At 41.5% G+C, this 25959-nt stretch overlaps 1 protein-coding gene across 2 annotated transcripts in view; it reads left to right on the forward strand.

The window, feature by feature from the left end:
- sema3bl (sema domain, immunoglobulin domain (Ig), short basic domain, secreted, (semaphorin) 3bl) overlaps positions 1-25959 on the forward strand; it is an 83615-nt gene that overhangs the window by 45050 nt on the left and 12606 nt on the right. For both annotated transcript variants that reach the window (XM_069659409.1, XM_069659410.1), the window contains exons 4-10: positions 2199-2318; positions 14619-14709; positions 17712-17828; positions 19221-19363; positions 21117-21231; positions 21352-21421; positions 22619-22763. In XM_069659409.1, the coding sequence (XP_069515510.1) occupies positions 2199-2318; positions 14619-14709; positions 17712-17828; positions 19221-19363; positions 21117-21231; positions 21352-21421; positions 22619-22763 (801 nt within the window). The remainder of the gene's footprint in view (positions 1-2198; positions 2319-14618; positions 14710-17711; positions 17829-19220; positions 19364-21116; positions 21232-21351; positions 21422-22618; positions 22764-25959) is intronic.

Here is a 25959-nt window from a genome sequence, read left to right on the forward strand (position 1 = left end):
TTTCTGTTTAGTTTATTACTGGTCTGGAAATGTTTAGATAGAGCAATGCAATGATGTAAACTGTGTCCCGTTCTGCAGAAACATGGTTTACATCAAGACTTCAGCGCTGCAAAGCACTCGAGGAAATGATCAACAATGTCTGAGTGTCTGACTGCAAGGTTCAGAGGAAAGCAGGCCACACACAATCGCAAAATGACAGATTTATTCATTAATAAACTAGAACATGCAAACATGCACATGCAAAATCTAATTTTTTTATACTGGGAGAAGTACATGTGTGAACCACTAGTCGGATCACCCCAGACGCTCATCATGTAGAAATGAGTTTGACCTTGCTAACTTGAGAGAATGACACCCAGCCGATCCCTTCCTTCTTGGTTGACAACCGCTTTGTCAGCTGCAGTTGCAGACAGGAAGTAGGAAGTATTCGTGCCCTCTGTTTCCTCTGGTCCCCCTTGAGTACAGAAACTTCTTGTTTCCTCGGTCACAAGTTCTTTTGTTCTCACTCTAATGTGTGTGTGAGCGTCTGTGCTCGGCCTTTTTACATTATGTGCTTACGTTTTTTTTAGGCTTTGTTTCACTATTACACTTTTGTCTCCAGGGGCTTATACTATGAAGCGAGTCCAACATATCCAGAGTATCAACACGGGCAAGTCTGCCATCGGCGGATCGGCATATTTTACAAACTCAGGTCAAACTATGATTTTAGAAATGCAGAAATGACACATAATCCAGACTAAAAACCGCAAAAAAAGCAGACTGTATAAATGCCCAGATATAATAATGGCCTATCACTGCTCCATCATTAGAGCACCATATATTTATTATAACACTCGTGTGTTACGTTTAGGGCTGTCAATCGATTAAAATATTTAATCGCGATTAATCGCATGGTTGTCCAGAGTTAACTCACGATTAATCCCAAATGAATCACACATTTTTTACCTGTTGTAAATTTACCTTAAAGATATATTTTTTAAGGTTTTATCAACATGAGAATGGACACATATGCTTCCTTTATGCAAATGTATGTTTATTATTATTGCAACATTCTAAAACAATGACAAATACTCCAGAATATTCTACAGAACAACCTCAAAGGAACTGCACGCTCAAAAAATATGCTAAAACATGACAAACAGTACGTATGCTAACTTTCATATCTTTTAAGTACTAAAGTATTTCAGGCTTCACTGTTTCTATCAGTCTTTGTTGTACATGTACATCAGTAAAGCAAAATTAATATATTTCAAAAAGTCATACGGGAAAGTGGTTTCCCGGTCTCTCTCTCTCTCTCTCTCCTCCTTCTCAACATCAGCTCACAGAGCTCCTGAATCAAGAGACCTGATTGGTCAGTGGGCGGTGTTCAGTTCAGGTTGATCTCTTATCTCCAACATAACCTGCTCCAGAGCAGGTTAGGCATTTAGCATAAGTTACCATGGTGATCTACACCGGTATAAAGTGAACCACCTTCGTAGTACTGAATACTCAGAGTTAACCCTGAAGTTACATCGATAACCGCAAATCCTGCTTTGTAGTATACCCCCCAGTTTTCCTGACTAGAAGCTGAGAATGACACACAGTTCACAGAATGACTATGAAAGTGCTGTAGAGAAGTCAGACTGTTTTGGAAGTTCTTCTTATTGTCTTTATTTGCCTTCACTTGACATGGAGACGATCCCTCACATTTTCATTTTGACGTCCTAACATTCGTTTTACACATCTTGACAAAGTTCTTTTGACCCGAATGTGATGAAACTTGTTTTACAACATTGGCCTGTCCCTCTGGCTGATGTCCAGAACTAAGAGATACGTGTCCTCGGATATCAATTTCAACTAATAAAGCTCTTTCCTTGGCCCTCGACACAAACATGTGGGATCCATAAGCATTATGAAGAAATCATTTTGGTTCTTTTCAATACCCTGAAAATCAAGTTATCTGCGTTTGGATGACAGTTACTGTTGCACTGTGAGATTTGATTTATATAAGGGATTTTCTCTGGGGTGTGTGTGTGTGTGTGTGTGTGCAGTACATCCTGTATCTGCACAGAGATGTATTTTTTACTTAAATGGAAAGTTAGACATGGTTCATTATCTGTGGGGTCAAATAAAGAAGTTCATCTTACCACATTGGAACATATTTCTGTGTGATAAAAGGTTTAAATCTGTGTGTGTGTGTGTGTTTCTGTGTTTTGCAGACGGAGTGTGCCAACTTCGTTCGCCTCCTGCAGCCCTACAACCGCACCCACCTCCTGGCCTGTGGGACCGGAGCCTTCCAGCCCATGTGTGCCTTCATCTACGTGGGACACAGAGGAGAGGTAAGCCAGGGTGAAAATAGGAAGTGTGTGTGTGTGTGTGTGTGTGTGTGTGTGTTGGGATGGCTTGTCGGTGGAAAATTTGGGGGGCTACAAAGTATCTGCGAAGGATAAATGTTTCAGCACATCATTCATTCACAAAAACACACACATAGATTCCCACACAAACACATAACTCATCTGTGTTGGTAACCACATGCAATAAATAACAATGAGTTGGTTTTGGAGGAAAACTCTGTGATATACAGCTCTCACAGTTGTGTAACAACCATATATTTCTGTATGCACACTGAACCACTGCTGCACTCTGTCTACGTTCACTAAAGGAGATGTTTGGAAACTATAAATCACATTCACTTTTAATGTTTGTAACAGGGTAGCCATAAAAAGGCCCTTCCATTTGGACTGTTTATTTAAACTTTGATATCAGCTGACTATATAAGTTCAGCTTTAATACTCCATTATTATAGCTTTTGGCCACTTTAATATAAATCTTAACTCGCAGAGTAACAATAGAAACTGGAAAATTTGTGACGAATACAAGTGATTAAAAAAAAACTGATTTATTCATCTCACAAAAATATAGAGATTATGCCTTTGACAAATTGAACGTTCTTACACCGATCAGCCATAACATTACATCAGCATGGGCACCCTGACCGGTCTGGGTGGCCCCATACGCAACAAACTGTGACACACTACGTGTTCTGACAACTTTCTATCAGAACCAGGATCAACTTCTTCAGCTATTTGAGCTTCAGTAGCTTTTCTGCTGAATAGGACCACACGGGCCAGCCTTCACTACTCACACGCATCAATGAGCCTTGGCCATGACCCCGTCGCTGGTTCATCGGTTTTTCTTCCTTGGAACACTTTGGGTAGGAACAGACCACAGCAGACCGGGAACACCGCACGAGAGCTGCAGTTTTGGAGATGCACTGACTCAGTTGTCGAGCCATCACAGTTTGGCCCTTGTCAAAGTCGCTCACATCCTTGTGCTTGCCCGTTTTTCCTGCTTCCAACACTTAAACTTCAAGGACAAAATGTTCACTTGCTGCCTAACATCCACCCACTGACAGATGCCATTGTAATTAGATAATAAATGTTATTTACTTCACCTGTCAGTGGTCATAATGTTATGGCTGATCGGTGTGGGGATGGAGGACATTAGCACTCATTTTGGAGCCATGTTTGGGTCCAACCGGAGAAATAAGTTAAATAAATAACACTATTTTCTAATTTTAGCTCTTGTTTGGCGTCCACCAATATTTTTTTTTATCTTTAGCTGCTTAATACTCCACTATGTCTATCAGCTACTTGCTGACTTTGTCTTTCTGTCTTTTGGTGTTGAGTTACTTGAGAGTAGAGATAACTGTGTGTTTGTGGTTTGGAATGGCTTCCTACGTGGAATAATGGTTAACTGGGGAGTCTTGAAAGCTGGGAGGCTGGTGGTGATTATTTTCTGTGGGTTTGGCAGGAGGTATTTCAAGGAGGTTTTTTTTCTGATTAAATTTAATATTATGCTTGATGACATTGAAGAGTTTCGGCCTTTCGTCCACACAAATGAAGTTTTGGTTCTGAAAACGGATCTTTGGTGAAACTCCAGCCAGGGTAAAGACTTTTAGAAACTCTGTTTCTACGGAGACGTGTAGACTGGGTAAACCGCGTTTTTGGCTTGTGACGTCAGGCTGTGCGCCGTTATCTTCATGGTGACGCGTCACTAATGAGGCGACATTCCTTGCAAAATGACGAACCTGACAAAAACAGTGATGCTTAACAGGACTTTTTCCACGTTTACACATATGTACGGTTACTCGTCTACTGTAATGAGGAGCAAAGGCGTTGGGATAGATTTTTTCAGACTTTTGATTGGCTGCAATTCTTCTTCCTCTTCTATTATATCGCTGCCTGTTGGTGTGGCATTCTCATGACGGCGTTTCTGTTGATTTTTTATAACCATGCTTGTGTGGATGAAGGAGGCAAAAACTCAGTTTTCAGTAATTCCTGTGTATGTGTAGACATGGCCTGAGTGAGAGTGCTGCAAAGCCTTGCATGAGTGCAGAAGAACAATCTGGCAATGAGTGTGTGAGCAGGAGAGGCTTAAATACTGGCTTTCTCACTGATGAGAAGCAGCCGTATGCCCAGGTGAGCTGAGTGAGCTGACGAGGTGGGCGTGGCAGGAAGGCAGAGTGGAGCAGAGGAGGGTTGAGTGAAAAATTACTGGGATAGGGGAGGTGAGCGGTGGAGCAGAACTGTGACAAATGTTCAGTTAATATAAAGTAAAACTGTTTATATGTCAAATGTTAAATTATGAGAAATGGTTTTCTAACTACTTTAAAGTATGATCAACATAACGAATTGCTACATTTTCACTGCAGGAAAGAGGTAGGAAGCAACTCTATCATTCTACAAATGAAGCACGGTACATATGAGATGGTAAGGAATCAATGGTGGCCTCTAAGGAGTCCTGTGTAGGAAACCAGCCTAATGGAACAAATATGGCCGATGCCAAGATGTTTTTTTTAAGACAAACACAGCTCAGACTGGCCTTTCTCTGTGCTCACATCCCTCGGGTTGGAGGTTAAGCCTCAGCAGGCAGCTCTGCCATGAGTCTTTCTGCGGGGCTACTCAGCCACAGCGTCAGGCCCTCTATACATCTTTTCAACCGCACAGGCTGGCTCTCCACACAGCCACTCAGCTCAGTGGGACCCTCTGCTGAGCCTCGCACTTGGAGATGTTTGAAAGACACGAATCAATGAATGGAGCTATTTAAGGCAGGCTCGTAGAACGCTGTTTCACGGCGGTCCACCAAATCGCAGCCCAGTGTGCCGCCCTGCGCGGCCCAGCAGGAGGGGGTCAAAGTGGGCATAAGGGAGAGGAAAGCTGGATATTGGTAAAAAGCAAAGGAAGGGGAAATGAGACAGCGGGGTGGGAGAGTGCCAACCCTTTAGTGGAAAGAGTGTGTGGTTGGTGGCTTGTACAAAAGTACAGAAGGTGTATTACTGCATTCATTTTCTCATGTAGGGTTAGGTGTCTGTCAAAGTGTGTGTTCTCTTCGTGCCATTTTCCACCACACTCTCAATCTGTCATCCTCTTTGTGGGTTTTGGACTCGGGGTTTTATGGCACATCATAAAAAACAGTGCATGTCTTCCTCTGCCCGTGCTGAATAACTGTGAGCCCAGTTAGTCAATGGTCGCCTTATAAGGTACTGGGCAGCCTTTTAATGAAAAGTAGGTCATTTGTTTGAGACCTACCGGGAACACAGGAGCAGTTTAGGAAAGCAGTTCATATAATCAATTGGTGGCAATTAATCAAACCTTATATGTATTCTTATTGTGTGCAGAGATTGTGGAGAGTTGTTTACATGTATATGTCTGCAGGTTCAGAAAGACTGTAAAGCAAAGTTATGTAAAGTAAATAAATGAGTTTTAGGCAAGAGTTATGGTGTGTAAAACCTGCTGTTATGAGCTGCAGCACTACGGACAACAGAAGATTCAAAAATGAAAAAGAATAATAAATTATAAAATACTGTAGAATTCGGTGTATATGAGGCACTTTTAACAATTTTTTTTCATCTAGAAAAGCGGGCTGTGCCAATATACCTGTATAAAGTGCAGGGAGAGGTATGTTATTGTGTTACGGTATTTGACTCAGGTGATGGCGCTATCTGGTAATTAAGTGACGTCACACCTCTGCATTAAACTGTTTCCGGGTCCAAGCCACTGCAACGTCTCCTATTTACAATAGGCTTGTTTGAGATGAGCGAGGCCTGCGCAGAATCAATCGCCGCTTTACCAAGCACATTGCATGATGGTACGACTGCGCGAGGCTTTGCAGTCCTGCGGGAACAAAGTGGTCGTAGTTTTCAGGGCCAGGCGCTGCAGTTGCTCTCCACTGACTGCGCACTCCATGCATGATGGGAAACGACTTATTGGCTGACACCCCCAACAGGACACAAGGAAGTGATGAGAGTGTCAGACGGACACCAAACGATTTTTGAAAGTACTTCCATTTACAATTGAACACTTTACACATTCCTTGTGAACACTGGCTTAATAAAGATATCTGCAATGGTGTTTATATCTAAATAGCTATCCCTGAATAAAATGTAATGCCAATATTTAATATTTAATCCAATAATAATAATAATAATAACAACAACATCAAATGAAGACTTTATTCCCATCATTTTATAGTGAGGCGTTAATATTATAGATGCTTGATGAGGCGAGCAGTCCGACTTTATGACTCCTCCGCTGACTGCAATCGGCTACTCTGGCCTGTTGTCGAGGCAAGCCGACAGTCATCTCGAACGAGCCTAATATGCCGCAGTTCTTAGTTGTTGCTAACACTTTGTCACGGACATGCACCGTCATGATCACCAGTGAAGCCGCCATCCTCACAACGATCAACGTTGCCGTCGGCTGCCAGCTACCGCTAGCTACAGCACCGGTAGCTAGCAGGATTGCAAACTCGACATGGTGAAAAGATGGTAGGCTATAACTTGTGTGTGTTTCCAATATGTTATTATAAATTGTAATAGTGTTGAAATAACTTGTGCACACATTTTTATTAATACATAGCTGTAGAAAAACAAAAACAGACTGCGTCTTATATTCTGGTGCATTCCGGTAATTAAAAATACTCAGCATATAACAGGAGACATTTTCAAAGCTTATGTTGTCTTAAAAACGTTCTTAAAAAAACATTGCTGCATTTGTTGGATTTACCCATGGGATTATGTGAATGTCCTAAAAGCAGTTTGTGTCTGAGCATGCCCAGGTGTGCATGAAATGAGTCCCAGGCTCCCTGCTTGTGTGTATTTTGTGTGTGTGCGTCCCACCATCACATCAACCTGCGTCCTCGCCGGTGTCCGTCTGGATTGAAGACACCACGGGGAGTCTGTCCATTTATTTAACCAGTCGTTAACTAGTGGAGAACACACACACCCGTCTGTTTGGGTGACCTCTCCAGGGTATAGGCCGCAAGCCCTCGGACCAGACTCTGGGTGGGATGACCTTTGACCTAGTAGGTGTTTCATCTCAGTTAGAGGCAGACAGGCTCAAACTCTTGTGTCTCTCATGCCACCTTTGTGTCTCTCAGTTCAGTGTTTTGGTGCCATCTGTTGCATTCATCCAACACCTCAATAGAGCAAGAAATATAACTTGAGTCTGGCTCACACACTGTCCTTTACTTTACTGTGAGTGAGTTTCGATTAAATCTCACCACATGGTGTTCCTCTGGATTCCAAAAACATATAAACCTTTAATGTGGGTCTTAAGTCTTTGTGTTTCTGGCTCACTACTTCTCTCTCACCCACATACACACTAACCAGAGTCCCCACGGTGAGTTACACGGCTGCTTGAGCACTGTCATAGATGTGAAAATAAACCGCCATATTTCAGTGACGACATACAGAGACATACAGGACCAGACCCCCCACACACACACTGACGTGGATGAACACACACAAACACACACACAGTTAAACAAAACAAATGACACAAACTTAAACATATAAATATGCAGTGAAACAGACAGAAACACACACAAACATGATGAAAGACATGCACATTCAAACATAAATATGTAGAAACAAATGTGTAGAAAGAGACACACACACACACACACACACACACACTTATATGCACCCAACAACTGACAGATTGAACAAAGTAAATAAAAGGTGAGCACACATTAGAACTCACAAACAGCTGACTGAACTCCTCAGCAGAGCCGTATTGTACGCTTGAAAAGATCAGATGGTCCCTTTCAAAGTAAAAGCCCACTTTCGCTTCCTGTCCTTTGTGCCTCTTGGAAAAAAAACTTGCTGAATCACTCACTTCCTCTCACCACAGTGGCAGAATTCCACGTTAACCTCAGTAAGTGCTACACACGGGACACTTTAAAGTCCAGTGGGGCAAAAGCTCTTCAGCAGGGTCAATAGTGCAGTGTTTATGTGGATAAAAAGTGGACTTAAAGGATTGAAAGCACAATAAAAAAATAATTGCTTGTAAATCACCCTCTTATTTTTCCCATGTATGTTGCTTTTGGATCAAAGCCCTTCAAACTGGACATGAATAAGCTCATATTTACCGTCATTTTTGCTCCATTTCCAGGTCTTTACTTGACATTTCTAATCTGTGATTACTACCATAACTCTTCATCAGCTCTCGGTCTGTCTTACCCTCTTCTCTACTTTATGTCTGTCTTTAATTTCCTGACTTACTTTCAATGAAGTATGAAAAGAAAAGACAGATTAAATGAGAGAGCCAGCTTCCCATGTTTTCACTGCAGTGAGAGATGAGTGTTGAGAGAGGAAGCCCAGCCATTATTTTAATGGACTTTAAGGAACAGCCAAGTCCAACAGTAATCAAATTACGTCTGTTGGTTGGCCAAGCTGGTTTTAAAATCCTGGAAATGATTCTGTACTTAGGAATTTCAGACATGTAACATTTTTATAAAACCAGACCATGAGACTAAATGTATCGCCACCCCTTGACCAGCATTGAACTGTGAATATTAAAGAATAAAAAAATAAAAAAAACCTGGGACTCTTGACAGATGTTTCAATCATCAGATTTAAAGAGCAGCCCTTATTCATTTTTGCAGACTTGTATGCACTGGAGGAGCTGGGAGTACAAAAGGTGGATGTCTCCTTTGTTCATCTTTCTTCCTGGGTCGTATGATTAAAACTGAGTCTCATTTGTCCTCCTATGCTCTCCTCCAGCTCTTGTATTTGTCCAAATGTTCTCTCTGAGACAGAAAGACAGGTAACATAAGTCAAGGTGGGGTCAAAAAATGGGTGTCGGGGCGCTCGGTGTATCGAGAGCAAGAGGTAAGTGTTGCTTCCTTTGGCTACTGATCTAATTTAGTCACGTGCAGCTAGCGGTGCTATCAGCTGACTCTGCACAGTGTCGGGCTCTGATCACAGGGGTGTGTTAGGGCCCGATCAGACAGAACGTGTTTTAGCAGCTGGGCGTTTTTTCTCATTGTCGGCGTGTCTCTTTAATAGACTTACTGGAAGGACTGACATATTTATTCTACTTAGAGTTGTGAGGATCAGGATGCACCGCACAAACTTCTAAACTAACATGTTTCATATATCATGTTACCTCACACTGCCATGCATTCCTTCCTTCTGTTTTTTTTTTTTTTTTTTACAACAATTTGTGACAGAATTTTAATATTGTAACAAAACTGCATGCTTGGCTGTTCCTCCCAAAATCATAGAACACTGATAAATAATAAAAAGTCTGTCTTGTCTGTAGATCTAATTTGCATAGCTTAAGAACTGTTCATCCAATCAACTTGGATTTGGTGTGTATATTGCAGAGGTCAAAAGTAAGTGCATTGTCAAATTTGGTGCACTTCTGCTATCACGTCATACTTTTGGCTTTGTGCAAAACAAAATATACAAAAGTTAACACCATCACTTCATTGCGCTCAGAGTCCAACACCTGCAGAGTCATCTGAAAGTAGCCTACCGCTAGCTGCAGCATTTGCTTTAGCAAAGCTATCTGTGAATCAGGAGCTGTTTCTCAACCAAAGCTGTGTGATTTCTTTGCTCGTGTTATAAAGTTGTGTTTTTGCACAGCAGTCAGTGGCACATGAACAACAGAGACAATCTGCTCCAGCGGTGTCTAATGTTACAACTTCTGATAATTAATAAATTCACTGTCTTCTCTCTCTCTTCAGTCAATAATAATCCTGTTACACCGAGCGCCCCCTACAGGCCTGGAGCACTTCTGTTGTGTTGACTGTATTTGTAGCGTTTTTTCTTTTGCATGTGTTTTCTGGGTTTGTGTGTTTTTGACTTTGTATTTGTGTTTGATGTTAATACATTTGTTTCGGCCTTTTGCAGCATGTTTTTTTTTTTTTTTTTCATTTTCGGTGCATTTCCGTTGTTGCATTTGTTTTGAACTCTTGCATGCGTTTTTGAATTTGCGGCCTTTTTCTTCTTATGGAAATGGCCGTTGCAGCACAGTTGCCCACGTCAGCCGCCGTAATGTACACCATCGACTCTTACTTCTGGTACTTTCTTTCTTTCTTTCTTTTTCTTTAATTTAAACAGCAAGAAACTTATAGGTCACATTCACCCATTGCTTTGTCAGTCCTAGTGAGTAAATAGTGAGTCAGCTGTTTCTAAGAGACAAAACAGGCCAAGTCTCTCATGTATAAATGTAACTTTGTCCTGTGGCTGTGTTGTATCTGCTCCAATAATGTTGGCACTGTCATTTGTGGCTTTCCAACAACAGATTTCCAAACAGAATGTCAAAACTTTGTTGAACAATTGGGAGCTGAAAAAGGAGCTGTTTGATTCCCAGGATCTGAAACCAAAAACATCCATTACTCAGTGAAAGCTGTTGAACATTGCAGGGTGAACTGTCCCTTTAAAAAGGGCCTTTGCTGAGCAGTGGTCACTGTATGACACATGTAGGCTACAATCATTAATTAGAATCAGGCTTATTCGCCAAGTACGTGTACACAAGTTTATAATTTGTAGTCACTTGTCTCAGTGGTTTTGTAGTTGGGGTCGTGATGTGTTTGGCTTGGCGCACATGAGAACAAAGTGGCCTGGATGTCTCTCTCTCTCTGTATCGCAAGCTCTTGTGTGTATTTGTCTTGGCAGAGTGACTCTGACGGTCTAATCAGCTGCACAGGCAGCCGCACCATTCCTCTGGATCATAATGAGATAACACAGACACACACATGAAAACACACACAAACAACCCCCACAATGTAAAGTCTCTCGCAATTACAGTGTGTCAATCGACCCAGATCACACACACACATGCACGCTGTGATGAGGAATACAGAGACGCAGTGATGTTAACTTCAGTAACAAGAGAGGGAAGAGGTGCTGAAAGAATGAGCATGACAAATGAGTGAGCTGAAAGTGGTCGGCAGAGAGAGAGATGGAGAACAGAAAACTCACGGGAACTACAGCAGAACTTCAAGACAGAGCAAATGAAGCAGTGAGTTCATAAGAAGAAAGGAGGGCAAAGGTTTACTGAGTACAAGAAGAGATAATTGTGTTAAAAACACTCTGGTGGTAGAAGTTCAACTTCCTCAAGTAAAAAAGTGAGAAACGCCTGACTGTGAAATGTACTGTTGCACCGTTTTGTTGCTGTTTACCTGCAAAGCTAATTTAACCTCATGTTATATTTGAGAGATTATTGACTTTAAACCAATCAATTTAAGTAGTAAAGAGTAATATACTAAAACTAATACACATTAAGTTTGATCCAATGTGCAAATGAATGTGATTGGGATTATCTGCTCTGATCTTGTTGGCAATGTTAGCTGGTCCACGTCAAACATTTTAGTTCTCCCTGTCACAGACATCCATCAGCCAGACATCTTTACTCCCCGTTTTCTTCTAGTCTGTTTTTTCTCGTCTATAACATCATGCTACGTCTGTCATGTGTGATATGCTGATTGATCTGCCCAGGTATCATCTTTTCAACGTTTTATTATCATAGCCAGTTCAGTTGGTATTTGTAGGGCCGCTGGTTTTGCTCAGTGGGTAGAGCAGGCGCCCCAGAGGCTACAGTCCTCGCAGCAGCGACCCCAGGCTCGACTTCCAGCCTTGAACCTTTGCTGCATGTCATTCCCCACTCTCTTCTCCCCATATTTCCTGTCTCTCTTCACTTGTTCTATAAATAAAGGCTAAAATTGGTCTTTGTAATGGAAAGGCTGTTCAAAAGCACTGAAATTAACTCTGATTACTTTGTATGAGCTACAAAAGCAAATCAGAACATCAGCGACAAGATTGATCATTTCTATGTAGTTATTTTGAATGCCTGAAACTGCTGGCGGGGGGTAGGTGAGACGAGGTGATTAAATGCACGCTGCCTTTGTTAACATTTTCCAGGGTAAACATTTAAGGTGAGTGATACATATGACTGTTAAAGAAAGCAGGATGAGATTTGTTGCTAAAAACCACTACTTAAGTATGTACAGGAAAAAATCTGCGGAAATAAGTGGTCAGCTTTCTCCACAGGGGGCGCCAAATTCAACACAAACTGAAAGTTCCTCACTGTAGCTTTAAAATAACAAGGCTGTTTTGAAAATGTAAGGAGTAGAAAGTAGACATTCGTGTTAAAATGTAGAAGGTTCAAGTAAAAAGTTGTCAGAACAATAAATACTTAAGAGCAGATACCTCAAAACTCTCCCGGAGTATTTGTACTTTGTTACGTCCCACCTCTTGATACAGAGAATTGTATTGGCATGAAAGCCCTCATATTCTGCTCGTGTTGGATTTGCCAAAAGTAGCACTTTTCTTCAAATGTTGGATTTCCACTTTTGGCCCAGAGACGTACATGTGGTACAAGTTTAAAATGAATGAATAAATAATCCTACCGTGCAAAGACTGAAGCGAAAGTGACAAAATAAATCCTCATAAATCACACTCATGCTCAGGACTGAAAGAATTAAGAGCAAGTGAAGATTAATTAAGTGTGAGCACGTGTATTAATATTGTGCGTGATAGCGGGCTGAATATGTTCACTCGTAAAACTCATTCAGAGCTCTTCATGAACATTCACAAAGCTACATGTGGATCGAATATGAAATTAACTGTCTCACCTCATTTCCTCGGCCCTGTAGGATGTGCCAGTGTACATATGATCTTTTGCTGCTTCTGACAGTAGCAATTTGCTGCGTCCATGTTTCTCAGCACGTATTATTGTTATTGCACGAGCGATAATGTGTTCATGCACGTACAATCCATCACATGCGTGGGTGTGTGCATTGTGCACTGTGCTTCTTTGAGTATTTTTATCCCACTGACTTCAATGTCATCATCTCCCCTGTGATCTCCACTCAGTGGAAGGCTCACCCTCCCGGTAACAATACTCCATTGTCTATCAGAGGAACAGAGAGTCATAGACACAGTTCACTGTAAGGACACTTAAATCACTCATATGGAGGCAAACATGAGGTTTTACTGGAGGTCCTGTCGCCCTTTATTCCCTTCTTTATCCTGGAACTACTTTGTACTCACGCTGATCACACCCGGGCTGCTCTGGCAGAGACATCCTGGGACTCTTGACGGTGCTGAAGTGCGAGAGAGCAGGCTGAAACAAAAAGCCTTTTGTCTGCAGTGACCCTGTTATGACCTGAAAAATCACACAATCCAAGGATGTGGCCAGTATTCATCAAGTCAACTTAACTAACTGTTGAATGATGAAGAAGGAACCACTCCCTTTTTCAACTGATTCATTTAATCTTCACTGCTGCACCAAGAAAATAAAATCTCACCAAAGTTTGATGTGAAAGGGTGAGACATAAAATCAGCCTTCTCTTGAACTTTTGGGGACTATTTTTGATTTTTCTTAGTTCTTCTTTTTTCCAAACAGAATATTGTTGCTTCTCGGGCCTTCCCCTTTTTGTTGTCTTTTTAAAACATTAGTTGAGAGAAGGCTGAGTTGTTTCTACACAGAGCAATCAGAAGCAGCAGCGTGGCAGGTTGTTAACCTCACAAACTGAATCTAAGAGGGCCGTTCAGTATTTATTGTTCACATAGTTTTAACTGGAAACAATTAGCTGCAGACGTCTCCTCCTCTAAAAAACAAACAGACCCGGGGATTTAAGCTGCTAAAAATACTAAACAGTTTAAAGCAGTTTCACATTAAAAATCACTTTCTCTCCACACAGGAAGGGCAGCAACTCTTAGGTTCCTACAGAGCCAAATCCATCCTCCGCTCTAAAACAAAAGCACCCGGCAACAGTTTGATTTAGGATTTAAAACCTGCTCTTGTATGAATTATAACACTTTTCGTTTATTAAGTTTGGACTTTAAGTGTAGTTTCAGTTTGCTAACAGTATTATGCACCCTTTTTGGCTGCTAAATAAACAGCTCAGCTCTCAGGGTTGATCTGCACTGGGGACTCGGCGGGAAATTCGTCTAAACTCTGGCAACGTCACTGATCCAGCATTTCCTTGTTTCTCAGACAGTCTCTTAGTTCTCAGACAGACGCAGAGTTCAGTGGAAGGACAAATAAATCTGCAGCACAGGCTGAAACAGAACAGTTCCTGTCCCTCTTCTTTGTGTGAACAAAGGGACAGAAAAGCAGAAAAAAGGTCTGTTACTGAGTGAAATTCACTCCTTATCAAAGGTCTGGGTTGATCCACTGTGGGCTCATACTTGATAACTTTACTTGAGAAAAATAATTAATCTCAGGTGCTCCAGTGAGCTAAACATTTTTCCAAAGAAGAAAGGAAACAGTTTCCACAAAAGGAGTCAAAGTTTCTAAAGACAAACTGCTTGACATGATGACTCTTTTTCTTGTTCTCAGCACGTGTTCACGATGGACCCTGCCAATGTGGAGAACGGTCGAGGGAAGGTTCCACATGACCCCAGCCTCCCCTTCGCTAGCACCTTCAGCGGTATGTACCATTTTTTTCTAACAGTTTCTTAAGTGAGGCTGCACAGTGGTGCAGTGGTTAGCACTGTCAAATCACAACTAGAAGGTTCCTTTCAGGGGCCTTTCTGTGTTGAGGTTGCATGTCCTCCCCGTGCATGTGTTTGGTACTCTATCTACCCATATGTCTCTAAAACTGTGGTGAATGTGAGTGTGAATGGTTGTCGGTCTATGTGTCAGCCCTGTGACTGAATGGTTACCAGTTCAGGGTGTACCCAGTCTCTCGCCCAATGACAGCTGAGACAGGCTGCAGCCCCCTGTGACCCTCAACAGGATAAGTGGTATAGATAATAGATGGATGTTTACCAGGTAGTTTATGGAGATGATATGGTGAGGGAATCTGTTTTAATAATGCTTATTACACAGGATTAGGTCTATTAGTAGAACGACTACATTACATTCTGCACAACCGCCACGTACACAATACTGTTCTGCTGGGGGATCTTTGCTGCATGTTGTTTGCGGTCTGCATGTTTTCCATCAACTGTCAAATAATGCAAAAATGCAAAAGAATAAATGAAAACAGAGATGATGGAAGATCCAAAGGGCTGGATGTTTTATTCTTATCCCCTTGCACAAAGTCTTCAATAACAAAATATCACTTTTACGAGCTGATCTACTGTGACAAAGCGGTCAATTTCACATTGGCCTTTTTGTAGCTTTGTATTCTTTTTCTGCCACATCGAACTATTTAAAACGCCAAACACAGAGTCTGTGTCTGCACCTTTAACCTCTCTGCACAGATCTCTGCTATGTTCTTGACGTATGCATCCCGAAATAATAATAAGATCAGCCAGCAGGGACACTGGGACACACACACACACACACACACACTGGCTCTGTGCTGACTAGGTGAAATAGTTCGGGGTGTTTCCCTCTGAACGTCGTAAGTTATTTAGTTTGTGTAATAATGCTGATTTATAGCAGTGACAGACATGTCAGTGCGTATGTGAGCATATGTGTGTATATCCCTCTCTCTTCTTCTCTCTGCAGCTGGGTGCTTTCAGCATCCCAATTTTCCCCATAAGCCATCAAATTTGGCAGGAAAATGTTAAAATACTCTGTGGTTTGGACGTCAGCAGAGATATACAGTAGACATATATGTGGAATATAAAGCTGCTGAGGGACGACTTTAGGCCTGCAGGAGTTCAGATTAAATAGATTTGAGTTGTATATGCTTGGAGACAGGGCTGCACGATATTGGAAAAAGTGACATTGCTATAACTTTTTGTTTTTGAGATATTTATTGCGATATAACCATAGCCTGCTTCCTCTCAGCACACACAACCTCATGCCGTGTGTGCAGGTGTAGCTGCTAAAAGAAAACACTCAGATCCATTACCGGCCTGTATGTACCCACAGCGATAACGAGCAGTGGGACGAGGTGCTGCTGATAACGGCAATACATGCACTGAAAAGCCGCCATGCATAACTAAAAGCGTGCCTCAATCATCCCACCGACATGTGACGGCAGCAGCGTCGCGTGCATGTTTATAATTTACAGGCAGGTGACTCAGTGGTTAGTTCACTCTGTGCTCTGCTGAAGGGCTGCATGATGTGATATCAGAGGGACTTTTGTTGTAGATTTGTGATGGAAAACGATGGCAAGTACTCACTTTGCATGAAGCAACAACGAAGTAGCAGGTTGATGTTTTGCAGTTAAATTGCTCCACAAGGGCACGACCTGCAAGGTGACATTTGCACATTGCAATTGCGATGGCTAAACGATTATCGTGCAGCCCTACTTGGAGAGGATGGTGATTTATTTAAGGTTCTTCACCAGCACAAAAAATTAAATGCCACTTCAAAAATGTTGGCTCAGTAGATCTCTTGGCTTCTCGGTCAGCAGGGTTGTGCAAAATGACCACACGGCTCATGTTACCAGATCGTTTCTCTTCTGACCATGACCCCTGACCTCTCTATGGATTTTTCCCATCAGGGATCAATGTTGCGCAAAAAGCAAACGGTTCTGTTTGGTCCTCTCAAGCCCTTTAATATAATCTTAAAGATAACAAAACAATAGTGCAATAGAGTTAATATACATGGAACAGCAGAAATACGGACAGGCATACAAATAGAGCTTGACAGAAGAAGAAATGAAGAAAGAGAAAAAGTGATGCAGAGAATTAAACCGTAAAAGATGATGAAAGTCCTTTTCATCAGCTGTCAAACCAATAAGATTTCTTCCTCTTCAATTTGAGGATTTTCTCCCAAAATACACAAAGCCCAATTGACCCTGTCATCAGCGATTACTGTATCTCCTTGTGTCTGTTTATGTTTGCCTGTACAAACACAAGTTTGAATTTAAAGCATGTGTGTTTGTGGGCTAAAGAAGAATGTTTCTATTATTGCAGCCACATAAGATAAGGAACATTTCATTTACACCCATGAGATCACTGAAACAGTCCACATTAGTCACTATAAACAAATATAATCCAGGAAAACGATCCCACATTTCTCATCCTGTGACAGGTGTCGGAGTGATTTTGGTTTAAAACTGAGGTTGCTTTAAGGATGCAACTCATACTGCTTTTCAAAGTTCACATACTAGCAGTGCTGTAGGAAATATTTCACATCCATTTGCAGAAATATCAGTTTTCTGAGTTGCTGAAATGTAAAGTGAATCTGTGTTTATGCTCTCAGTCTCTGTGGAGGATGTACAGTACGGAGTGTGTGTGAGTTTGGGTCTCAGGTTACTCTCAGAGTGTGTTCTACATAGGATTTGTTCGATTTCCGCTTCCCTCTCCCTCATTTGCCTGAACCGCAAAATCTTTCTCTGTCTCCTGTGATTTCCTTTCTGTTCTCCTGTACCAGTTTTTATTCACCCTTTTACTTTTTTGCTGCTGTTCTTCACATTCTCGTAACCTATTTCTTAAATCTCTTTTCTTCCTTTCTTTCCCGATGTATGTTCTTGTCCTTTGCTACCTCTCTATTAAACCTACTCTCTCTCCCACCACCTGTGTGTAGGGGGAGAGCTGTATGCAGGACTGACGGCAGACTTCCTGGGCAGAGACTCTGTGATCTTCAGGAGTATGGGAGGTCGCTCCACCATGAGGACGGAGACAGACCAGAAACTCCTCCATGGTACTGTTTCACCGCTACAATGTAGAAATAGGACAATGTAAAGGATTATTTTACAGGAGGACACCTTGAAAGTCGTTATCATTATTTTATTATAGTGTCATATCAAAGGTGAACACAACAGCTGTCTTTAAATAGGCCTTACATTTTAAAATCATGCTGTATCACTGACAGACTTTCACTGGTGACATATATCTTATCATCACATTTGCTATGGTTACATGCCGTAGAACATACTTTTGCCAGCAAATCAGAAATTGGTGTTTTTCCAGGACATGGTATAATACTTACTTAAACCACCAATTGATTCTAAAATTAACTGGTAGCCGGTGAAGGTCAGCAAGAGTTGGAGTTATGTGCTCACTTCTGTTTGAGCGAGTTAAAAGCCGAGCAGCAGCATTTTGGATAAGCTGTAGCCTATGAATGCTTCCCTTACTGATACCAGAGTACAGTGTGTTGCAGTAATCAAGTCTAGAGGTAATGAAAGCATGAATTACCTTTTCTAAGTCTGAGAAAGAGAGAACCTCTAACCTTAGAGATCAGTCTGAGCTGATGGAAACACAACTGCACTACTTTTGACACCTGAGTGTAAAAGGAGAGACTACTGTCAAAAACCTGATACTATGTGGTCGATATCATTACGAGAGTTCGAGGGAGTTATTACAATGACCTCTGTCAGGAGTTGTTGAAACTTAAAAAGTTTTTGGACATCCAGCATTTGATGTCAGTCAAGGAAGACAATATGAAAGTCATGTCATTACCATTGGAGTTTAGTGGGACATACAGCTGGATATCCTCAGCACAGCAATGGTATTGAATGTTAGAATTACTCAATATCTGACCCAGTGGAAGCAAGTAGATTGAAAATAATAGGGGACCTAAAATAGAGCCCCGTGGAACCCCGCAGGTGAGAGGGCTGCTTGAGGAGGAGGAACCCCCAATTTTAACTGAGAATGATCTGTTCATATAGGTTAGACATAAAACAGTCCAAAGCCACATCAGTTACAGTTGATTATAATTCTGTGTTCGACTGTGTTGTTACCCTGAATATTCCAACAATTGCATTTTAGAGGTTTTATCTGTATTTATAAGACTTTCATTTAACAACAATAACTAACAAGTTGATATGATCAAGAAAAACAAGCTTTTTACTACTAAATTGTACTTTTGTGTCACAAGTAAATCTTTTGGGCTGATATACAGCACGAAACTTGGTTTCCAGGGTGAAAGGAGTTAAGACAATGATGGAACTAATAACATGTTTGTCCACATCAGTTTGTTACCATCGGAGAGAAAGGTCCTCATTTCAATGGTAATTGTTGTTTTCTATAAATTCGATTACTCTTCTTTTACACTTACGTCCACATGCCTCCATCCTTACATGTTTCTCTGCAGACCCCAAGTTCATCGCTGCCCACCTGATCCCAGACAACGACGACAGAGACAACGATAAAGTCTATTTCTTCTTCACTGAGAAGGCCACAGAGGCCGGGGACAGAGAGGGGGCCATACACACACGTGTTGGACGAGTGTGTGCGGTAAGACACAACTAATTTGATGTAACTGATATCTATTAGCGCAGATGCTTTCACTCACCCTGAGTACTCAAGCAATGAAGAATTACATATAAAACCTCTCTTCAGAGACGTCCCTCTTCCTCAGGATAATCGAGTGAAATACAGAAGCACAGAGAGATAGAGAGATTATCTATGTGCATGGGGGGATGAGTGAAGACAGATGGTTAAGAGAGCTTCACACTTTGTCATGGTTATACACATCTCAAATCAAAGGAATGAGACATCTGCAGGGGTGTTTCAGTGGAGGATGAGGTTGTGCAGATGTGATCTGGGCGAGTCTGGGAGTCCTTTTGGGATTTCTTGTTTTCTGGGGGATCCGTTATGGGTTTCAACTTTTTAAGTCTTCGCCAGACCTTTCAGTCTGATGTATCGATTCACACTCCCACAGAAGTCCACTTGAAGAAGGTTTTATGAGAACAACCATACAAAGAAAAGTGGAGCAAAACAGAGACAGTAATTTGATTTAGAGGCCTTTTCCACATGGCTACGTACACATGCAGGATTAACTTCCCAGGACAGGAGGTTAAGGTTTTATGGGGAGGTAAAAGATCCAAACCCTCTCGTGTTAAAGACAAATGTCTTTTGGGGCAATCAAATATTTATATTTCCCCAAAGGGCTGTGAAGGCATCGTGATAGTCCGAATCTTATGAGTCCTTTCCCCTTCCAAAACACACACAGCTGTCAAATAGCCCAACTGCAATCTGCTCCCATCTGCTGTGCACATTTTTCACGCATTGCTTTGTGTGCTGCAAATGCAGGTATGCATGGCAGAACGCAAGCAAATACACACATACACAGACTCAGAGACAGCTGCAGGATATCCTCAGAGACTGTTAGACTGTGCTACAAAAGTTTGCAAGTACAAAATCCCACCTAAACCTTCAAATTATAATGTTGTCATACTCTTCTACATCACTCCTCAACCTCTCCATCTGTCTCTCTTTCGCTCCTTACAGTTCGTTTATCTATTTTTTCACTTTAGCCCTCATCACTGTCACTGTGGCTGTTCTTGCCAAGAAGTCAATTACCACCTCTGACTCACGTCACATACACGCAGAGACACACAAATATGTCCCTGTAAGATGACTCCTTTAGTTGTGATGAAACACACACACACACTCACACACACATGCACACACTCTGTATCTACTGTAAGTCCTAACACATATATTAGCTGCATTCTGAAGATTTAAGAGGCATAGTTTTGTTTCAGAATAATTGCAAGTGTGTGTAGTTGTAGTGCACAGTAGCAGTGCAGTTTAATGGGATGTAATGAGATTTGCAGCATGAGGTTGACGTGACTTTTAGCTTTTATTTGAAGGTAATAACTATCCACGTCAAACAGACATTGTTGCGATTGTTGCGTCCTCCAGATTTAGGAGACATCTCCACTTCCTGCTTGTTACAAATACTTTTTTGCCATCTGGATCAATGTGAAATACATAATAAGTTGGTTGGAGGTCATGCGACACACTGCCCTCTATCGAATTAAGTTCTTATCCTGTCCTAAAATAAAATTAACTTTCCCAAAAATTTGGGGACAATGTGCAAAAAAAAGTCTACATTGCTTCACGTACTTCAAACACCCTTTAAGTTGCTTTAACCTCAGTGTTAACTCAATTCAAATGAATGTGCTGCAGCACAAAGCCAAAACAATAAAATGTTTTTGGAAATGAATAAGCTGTTTTATAGACTTACTGTATTTTCTGCCAGAATGATGTTGGAGGCCAGAGAGTGCTGGTGAACAAATGGAGCACCTTCATCAAAGCCAGGCTCGTGTGCTCTGTACCAGGACCGCACGGCATCGACACACACTTCAACCAGCTGGGTGAGAGAAGGCCACACACAGACATGTCTGCACACACTTGTCCTGTTTAACATACTTTGTTTCACACACATACTATGCATGCACATACTCAATGTTCTTGTGCCTTTTTATGTAAAACAGAGGATGTTTTCCTGCTGAGGACGAAGGATGAGAGGAACCCAGATGTGTACGCCATCTTCAGCACCATCAGGTGAACAATCATGAAGCATCATATGTGTTTACAGGTTATTTATAAACTACTCTACTTGACCTGTGGTATTATGTAGTTTGAAGTAATTATGGGACAAAAAAGATTAGTGAAGTTGTGTTTTCCTTGACCTTTAGAATTGTTTTTTGGCTGACCACCGGGGTCAGCCTTACACATGGGTCTGTATGTGACTGAGTGAGTGACGGTACTTTCAGAGCCATAGAGAGAGAGAGAGAGTTGCAACATTGCAATGGTAGATCATGGAGCATATTGGACCTCCACTGACGCGACTCTCTCTCTCTACATGGCTCTGGATACCTGGAGTAGCCAGGGCTGCTCCTCCGCTGTCCTTCGCAGCGCGCATATCCAGACCTTAATTAACACACAGTGAAAACAACCGTATGAGATGGAGAGCGAGCTCCAGAGGGAGCAGATCGCACCTGAGTTACGTCTGTAACATGATGTTAGTTATTTATTTTTACTAACATATATACATATGGCCTGCGGGAGACTTATGACGTTTTTATTTCAAAGAATATTAAGCAGGAGCCTGTGAGTTTATCTATCAAATAAAAGTTACAAATAAAGTAAATTATTCTCTACATTTTCGGCACGCGAGACACGTGCATGTCATGCCAGCATTGTGAAGACTCTCATCTGTTTTCATGCATTTAAAATGAAAATAAACACATCCCGCAGCCGTCACGCACACGCTACGCTTCCAGTGTTGCCCACAAAAGCGCACATTGACCTAAAGCGGTCAGCGACATACTAGGTGACCAATTTTAAATGTCTAACCAAAATTGTGTGCGGCTGTGGCTCAGTGGTAGAGTCGGTCGTCTCCTGAATGCTACAGTCACATGCTGATGTGTCCTTGGGCAAGACACTGAACCCCAAATTGCTCCCGGTGGCATAGCCATCGGGTATGAATGGGCGTAGATCTGATTGGACATTGGATAAGATAAAATTTTGCAACTTCAGTGACTTACATCTTATACCATTGTTGTTGCTGTTAGACTTTAAACCATATTTGATCAAATACTTAAAAGAAAAAAACTTGTGACTTACTTACTTTTGCCTTATTTTGACCATTTCAGCCTTTGTTACTGAATCTGCCCATATTTCCTGTCAAATGTTCAAACTAAACTAATACAGTGCGTGGACATGTTCAACAGTATATCTCTCCTCTCTCCTCCACAGTAATGTGTTCCAGGGTTTTGCTGTGTGTGTTTATCGAATGGCTGACATCAGAGAAGCCTTCAACGGACCCTTCGCTCACAAGGAGGGCCCCGACTACCAGTGGGGAGCCTATGAAGGAAGGGTCCCTTATCCAAGACCGGGAGTGGTGAGTGAACTTTCACCGAGTATCACCTCTAACCCGAAATGTACCCAAATGTTACAGTTAACCAAACATCACCTTTCATACCAGGGTAGATCGATGACTACAGATACAACTTCAAAAATAAGTGAAAATCCAAAGAAAAAGAAACAAATTCGACGCTCAGATGAAGGCAAACAGTCTAAAAAGGAAAGCGACCGTCAGCGGAGCCAACCGTAGACGTCTGGTTAAATTGGGAAGTGTATTCCATCAATTACCATATAGCGTCATTAGGGGGCGCCCAAGAGAACGAAACGGAAATCTTCGAGATTGTCAGTTTAACAGTAGGTGGACCAGCCCTCGAGCTGACTGAAATAGAACAGCTAGAGTTGTCGGTGAGGTCACCACAGTTAAATCTTAAGAACAAGAGTCCAATGACTTCTCAATGGCACTATTTTCTCCAAAACATAAATGGCTAAAGAGAAAAGGAAAAAAAAAGCCAATAAAAAAGTGATAGACACATAACAAATGAGGTGTAGAAGTTTCATATCAGTAAAGCTAACTACTGTGTGTGATAGTGCAGCTGTGGTGACTGTATACAGCGCAGAGCCTCCTCCTGGTTTACATCCTGACTCTCAGTGGAGACCTGTCATGTTCTCGAACCCGAATCGCTGTAATTCAGACATGTGTTACACACAAACACGCTCTCACGTAGCAAGTGTAATTCCAGCTCATTACAAGAGTGAAGGAGAGCATGTGGAGGCGGAAGGAATATGAATAATGTGAGAACAGAGCAGACACCTCTGTGGTTACACTCTGCTGACTCCCTGATGAACAGGAATGTTTTGGCCTGAAAATGAGAGCGTAAGAGGGGGGGGGGGGGATGAATGAGGGAGGGCTGATGAGGAGGCACAGAAGAGAAGGAGACGGGTGAATATGACATATTCATTACAACGCATTTGATGAATAATTGCTCGGCATCTTAGCTGTATATGTATAAATATTCACATGATTCCCTTGTTAAACAGTTTAAAATTAATGATAATGGCCTAGATTTTCCTGTCTCATTTGCACTAGACAGAACATTAAACTCTGTTTTTCCATTTTCCTTGATTTTCTAAAAGATTTACGCGTAATGCGATGTAATATCCATCATCACAAAGTCCAGTTTCACCTTAAGAAAGAGTTCATATGAGAGGGATTTAAAAGGTTTATCCTGCCAGATATTTATCTTGGACAGAAACATTGCTGCACATTGTTTAAATTATGGTCAGAACTCATTCTTTAATAGAGGAGAGGATGGTAATCTTAGCTTCCTTTATGCAATATAAAAGGGTTTATGCATAGGCTACTGTGCTTAACGCCAGCATATGCAATACGCATTAATAATGCACGAATATAGATCTGCCAAGTACTCACCTCATCCCTCATCTCGTCTCCCTCAGCACTTAGCTGATGCTTGAAAGCTGTCGACTTGCCGCAGCAAAGTTTGGATGAGCTGATAGATTTTGGAGCTATTCCAGTTTTATGTGCTGTGCAAACAGATGACGAACAGTTCAAGAGGCAGTTTCAAACACACTGACGTATCAAGGATGTGCATTGCATGAGTAACTGTGTCAAGGTTTAGGGAAAGCGTTGCAGGGAAGGTAAGTTGGACCTGGTTCTAACTTATGCACGAACATCACGAATGCATGTGTTACTTATTATAAATAATCGTACAGTAAACAATGAACGCGCTGCATTCACTTACACACTCCACACCTTCTGGAATAAATTATAATTATTGACATTTGGAAAACCATACTCAGAAGAATGTTCCATTATACATCAATAGCTTGTGTATTTTGAGTCAGTACGGTTCACATCTCCACGCTGAAATTGAATCCAGACCATTATAAGGCTATTGTGTGGATCAGTTTCTGTTGTGATAAGCTGGAGTAACAATATGTAGACCATATGGACGTACAGTCTGGAATAGCGATATCAGACAGTGAAATTTAAACAAATACCAAGTTTAAATGACTAAGTGCTCTCTCAAGAATATTGTCTGTCTGTGCTGAACTCACTATCAATAAATTCCATCTTTTCTCAGCCACAGTTTATGATATCTGGCAAAGTTTGAGCCTCATGAGTTTGACATATGCTTTTGTTTTAGTCAGTTTACAGTGACTTTTCTTTGGAGCTTCTCTCATCCAAATCAAACCCTATCACCGCTATCACGAAAAGATCTGTTTCTCAGTGTACATACTTGCCAGGCTGCTAATAGTAATAAGGTAATTCATAGTAACATCTCTGTTCCATACTCTTGTTACATGCTTGAGTGAAATTGTCATCCACCACAAAGGAGCTAATCTGACTTTGGAGCTTTTTGGTAAATTTCCTAGTTCCACTTTCCAAAGGCACAGTTCTCCAGAACCTCAGACCAGGTTTCAGTCATCCTCAGAAAGTTCAATTATCTCCATCTGAGACGTTCCTTCGCAGGGCTTTTAAACATTCCATCTCCACAGTGAAGGGGTCAACGAGGAACAAAATCTGTGGCGGTTTCAGTTGCAGGTCAGCTGCAGGTGGAATCGGTCCGTGAAACTTTCTTGAAGGTTTTCAACAAGTGTTGCACATCGGACTGTTTTTCAAGGCCTTTTCAGCGTGTTCACTTGCTTGTTTTTTTTTCTTATCTTGGTAAGAGTGCTCTCCACCAATCGTAACATTTTCTCTTACCTAAGAGAAAAAAAAAGAAAGAAAACAGTGGTGAATCCCGGAAAGCAATGGGTACGAAAAAAATAAGAAAAAATCGTATATAAGATCAAAAATAAGAGAAAATTTGTTCGTATATACCTTCTTGCATGAGGCACAGAATGTCATAAGAATTTGGTTAAAATGAAAAATTTGATCATTGCATTTCCCTAATAATATTATATTGAAATTATTTTGACTGCTGATCTGTTACTGTGAGCGCCCGCCCCTTTTGTATTTAGTTTGTTTAAAAATGTGTCCGGTCTGAATCAAATGACCAATCAGGGTTAGCTTTCCTCGTAACTAGCCAATCACAGCGACTCTGTACAAACTCTGGAAAATTTCCTGTACCTCCTTTGGCGACAACGGCATATAGCCTACTGCTCCAGAAGCAAAAAGAAGGAAGACCATGGAGGTGAAGGCAACAAAGAGAGCCTTAAATAACAAGAGGGATCAGATGAGTGGGAGTGTAAGGGGCTGAAGACGGAAGCAA

This window comes from Semicossyphus pulcher, unplaced genomic scaffold, assembly GCF_022749685.1.
Source record: "Semicossyphus pulcher isolate SPU_LCO1_2020_fin unplaced genomic scaffold, fSemPul1.0.p SCAF_13, whole genome shotgun sequence".
Taxonomy (NCBI): Eukaryota; Metazoa; Chordata; class Actinopteri; order Labriformes; family Labridae; genus Semicossyphus; species Semicossyphus pulcher.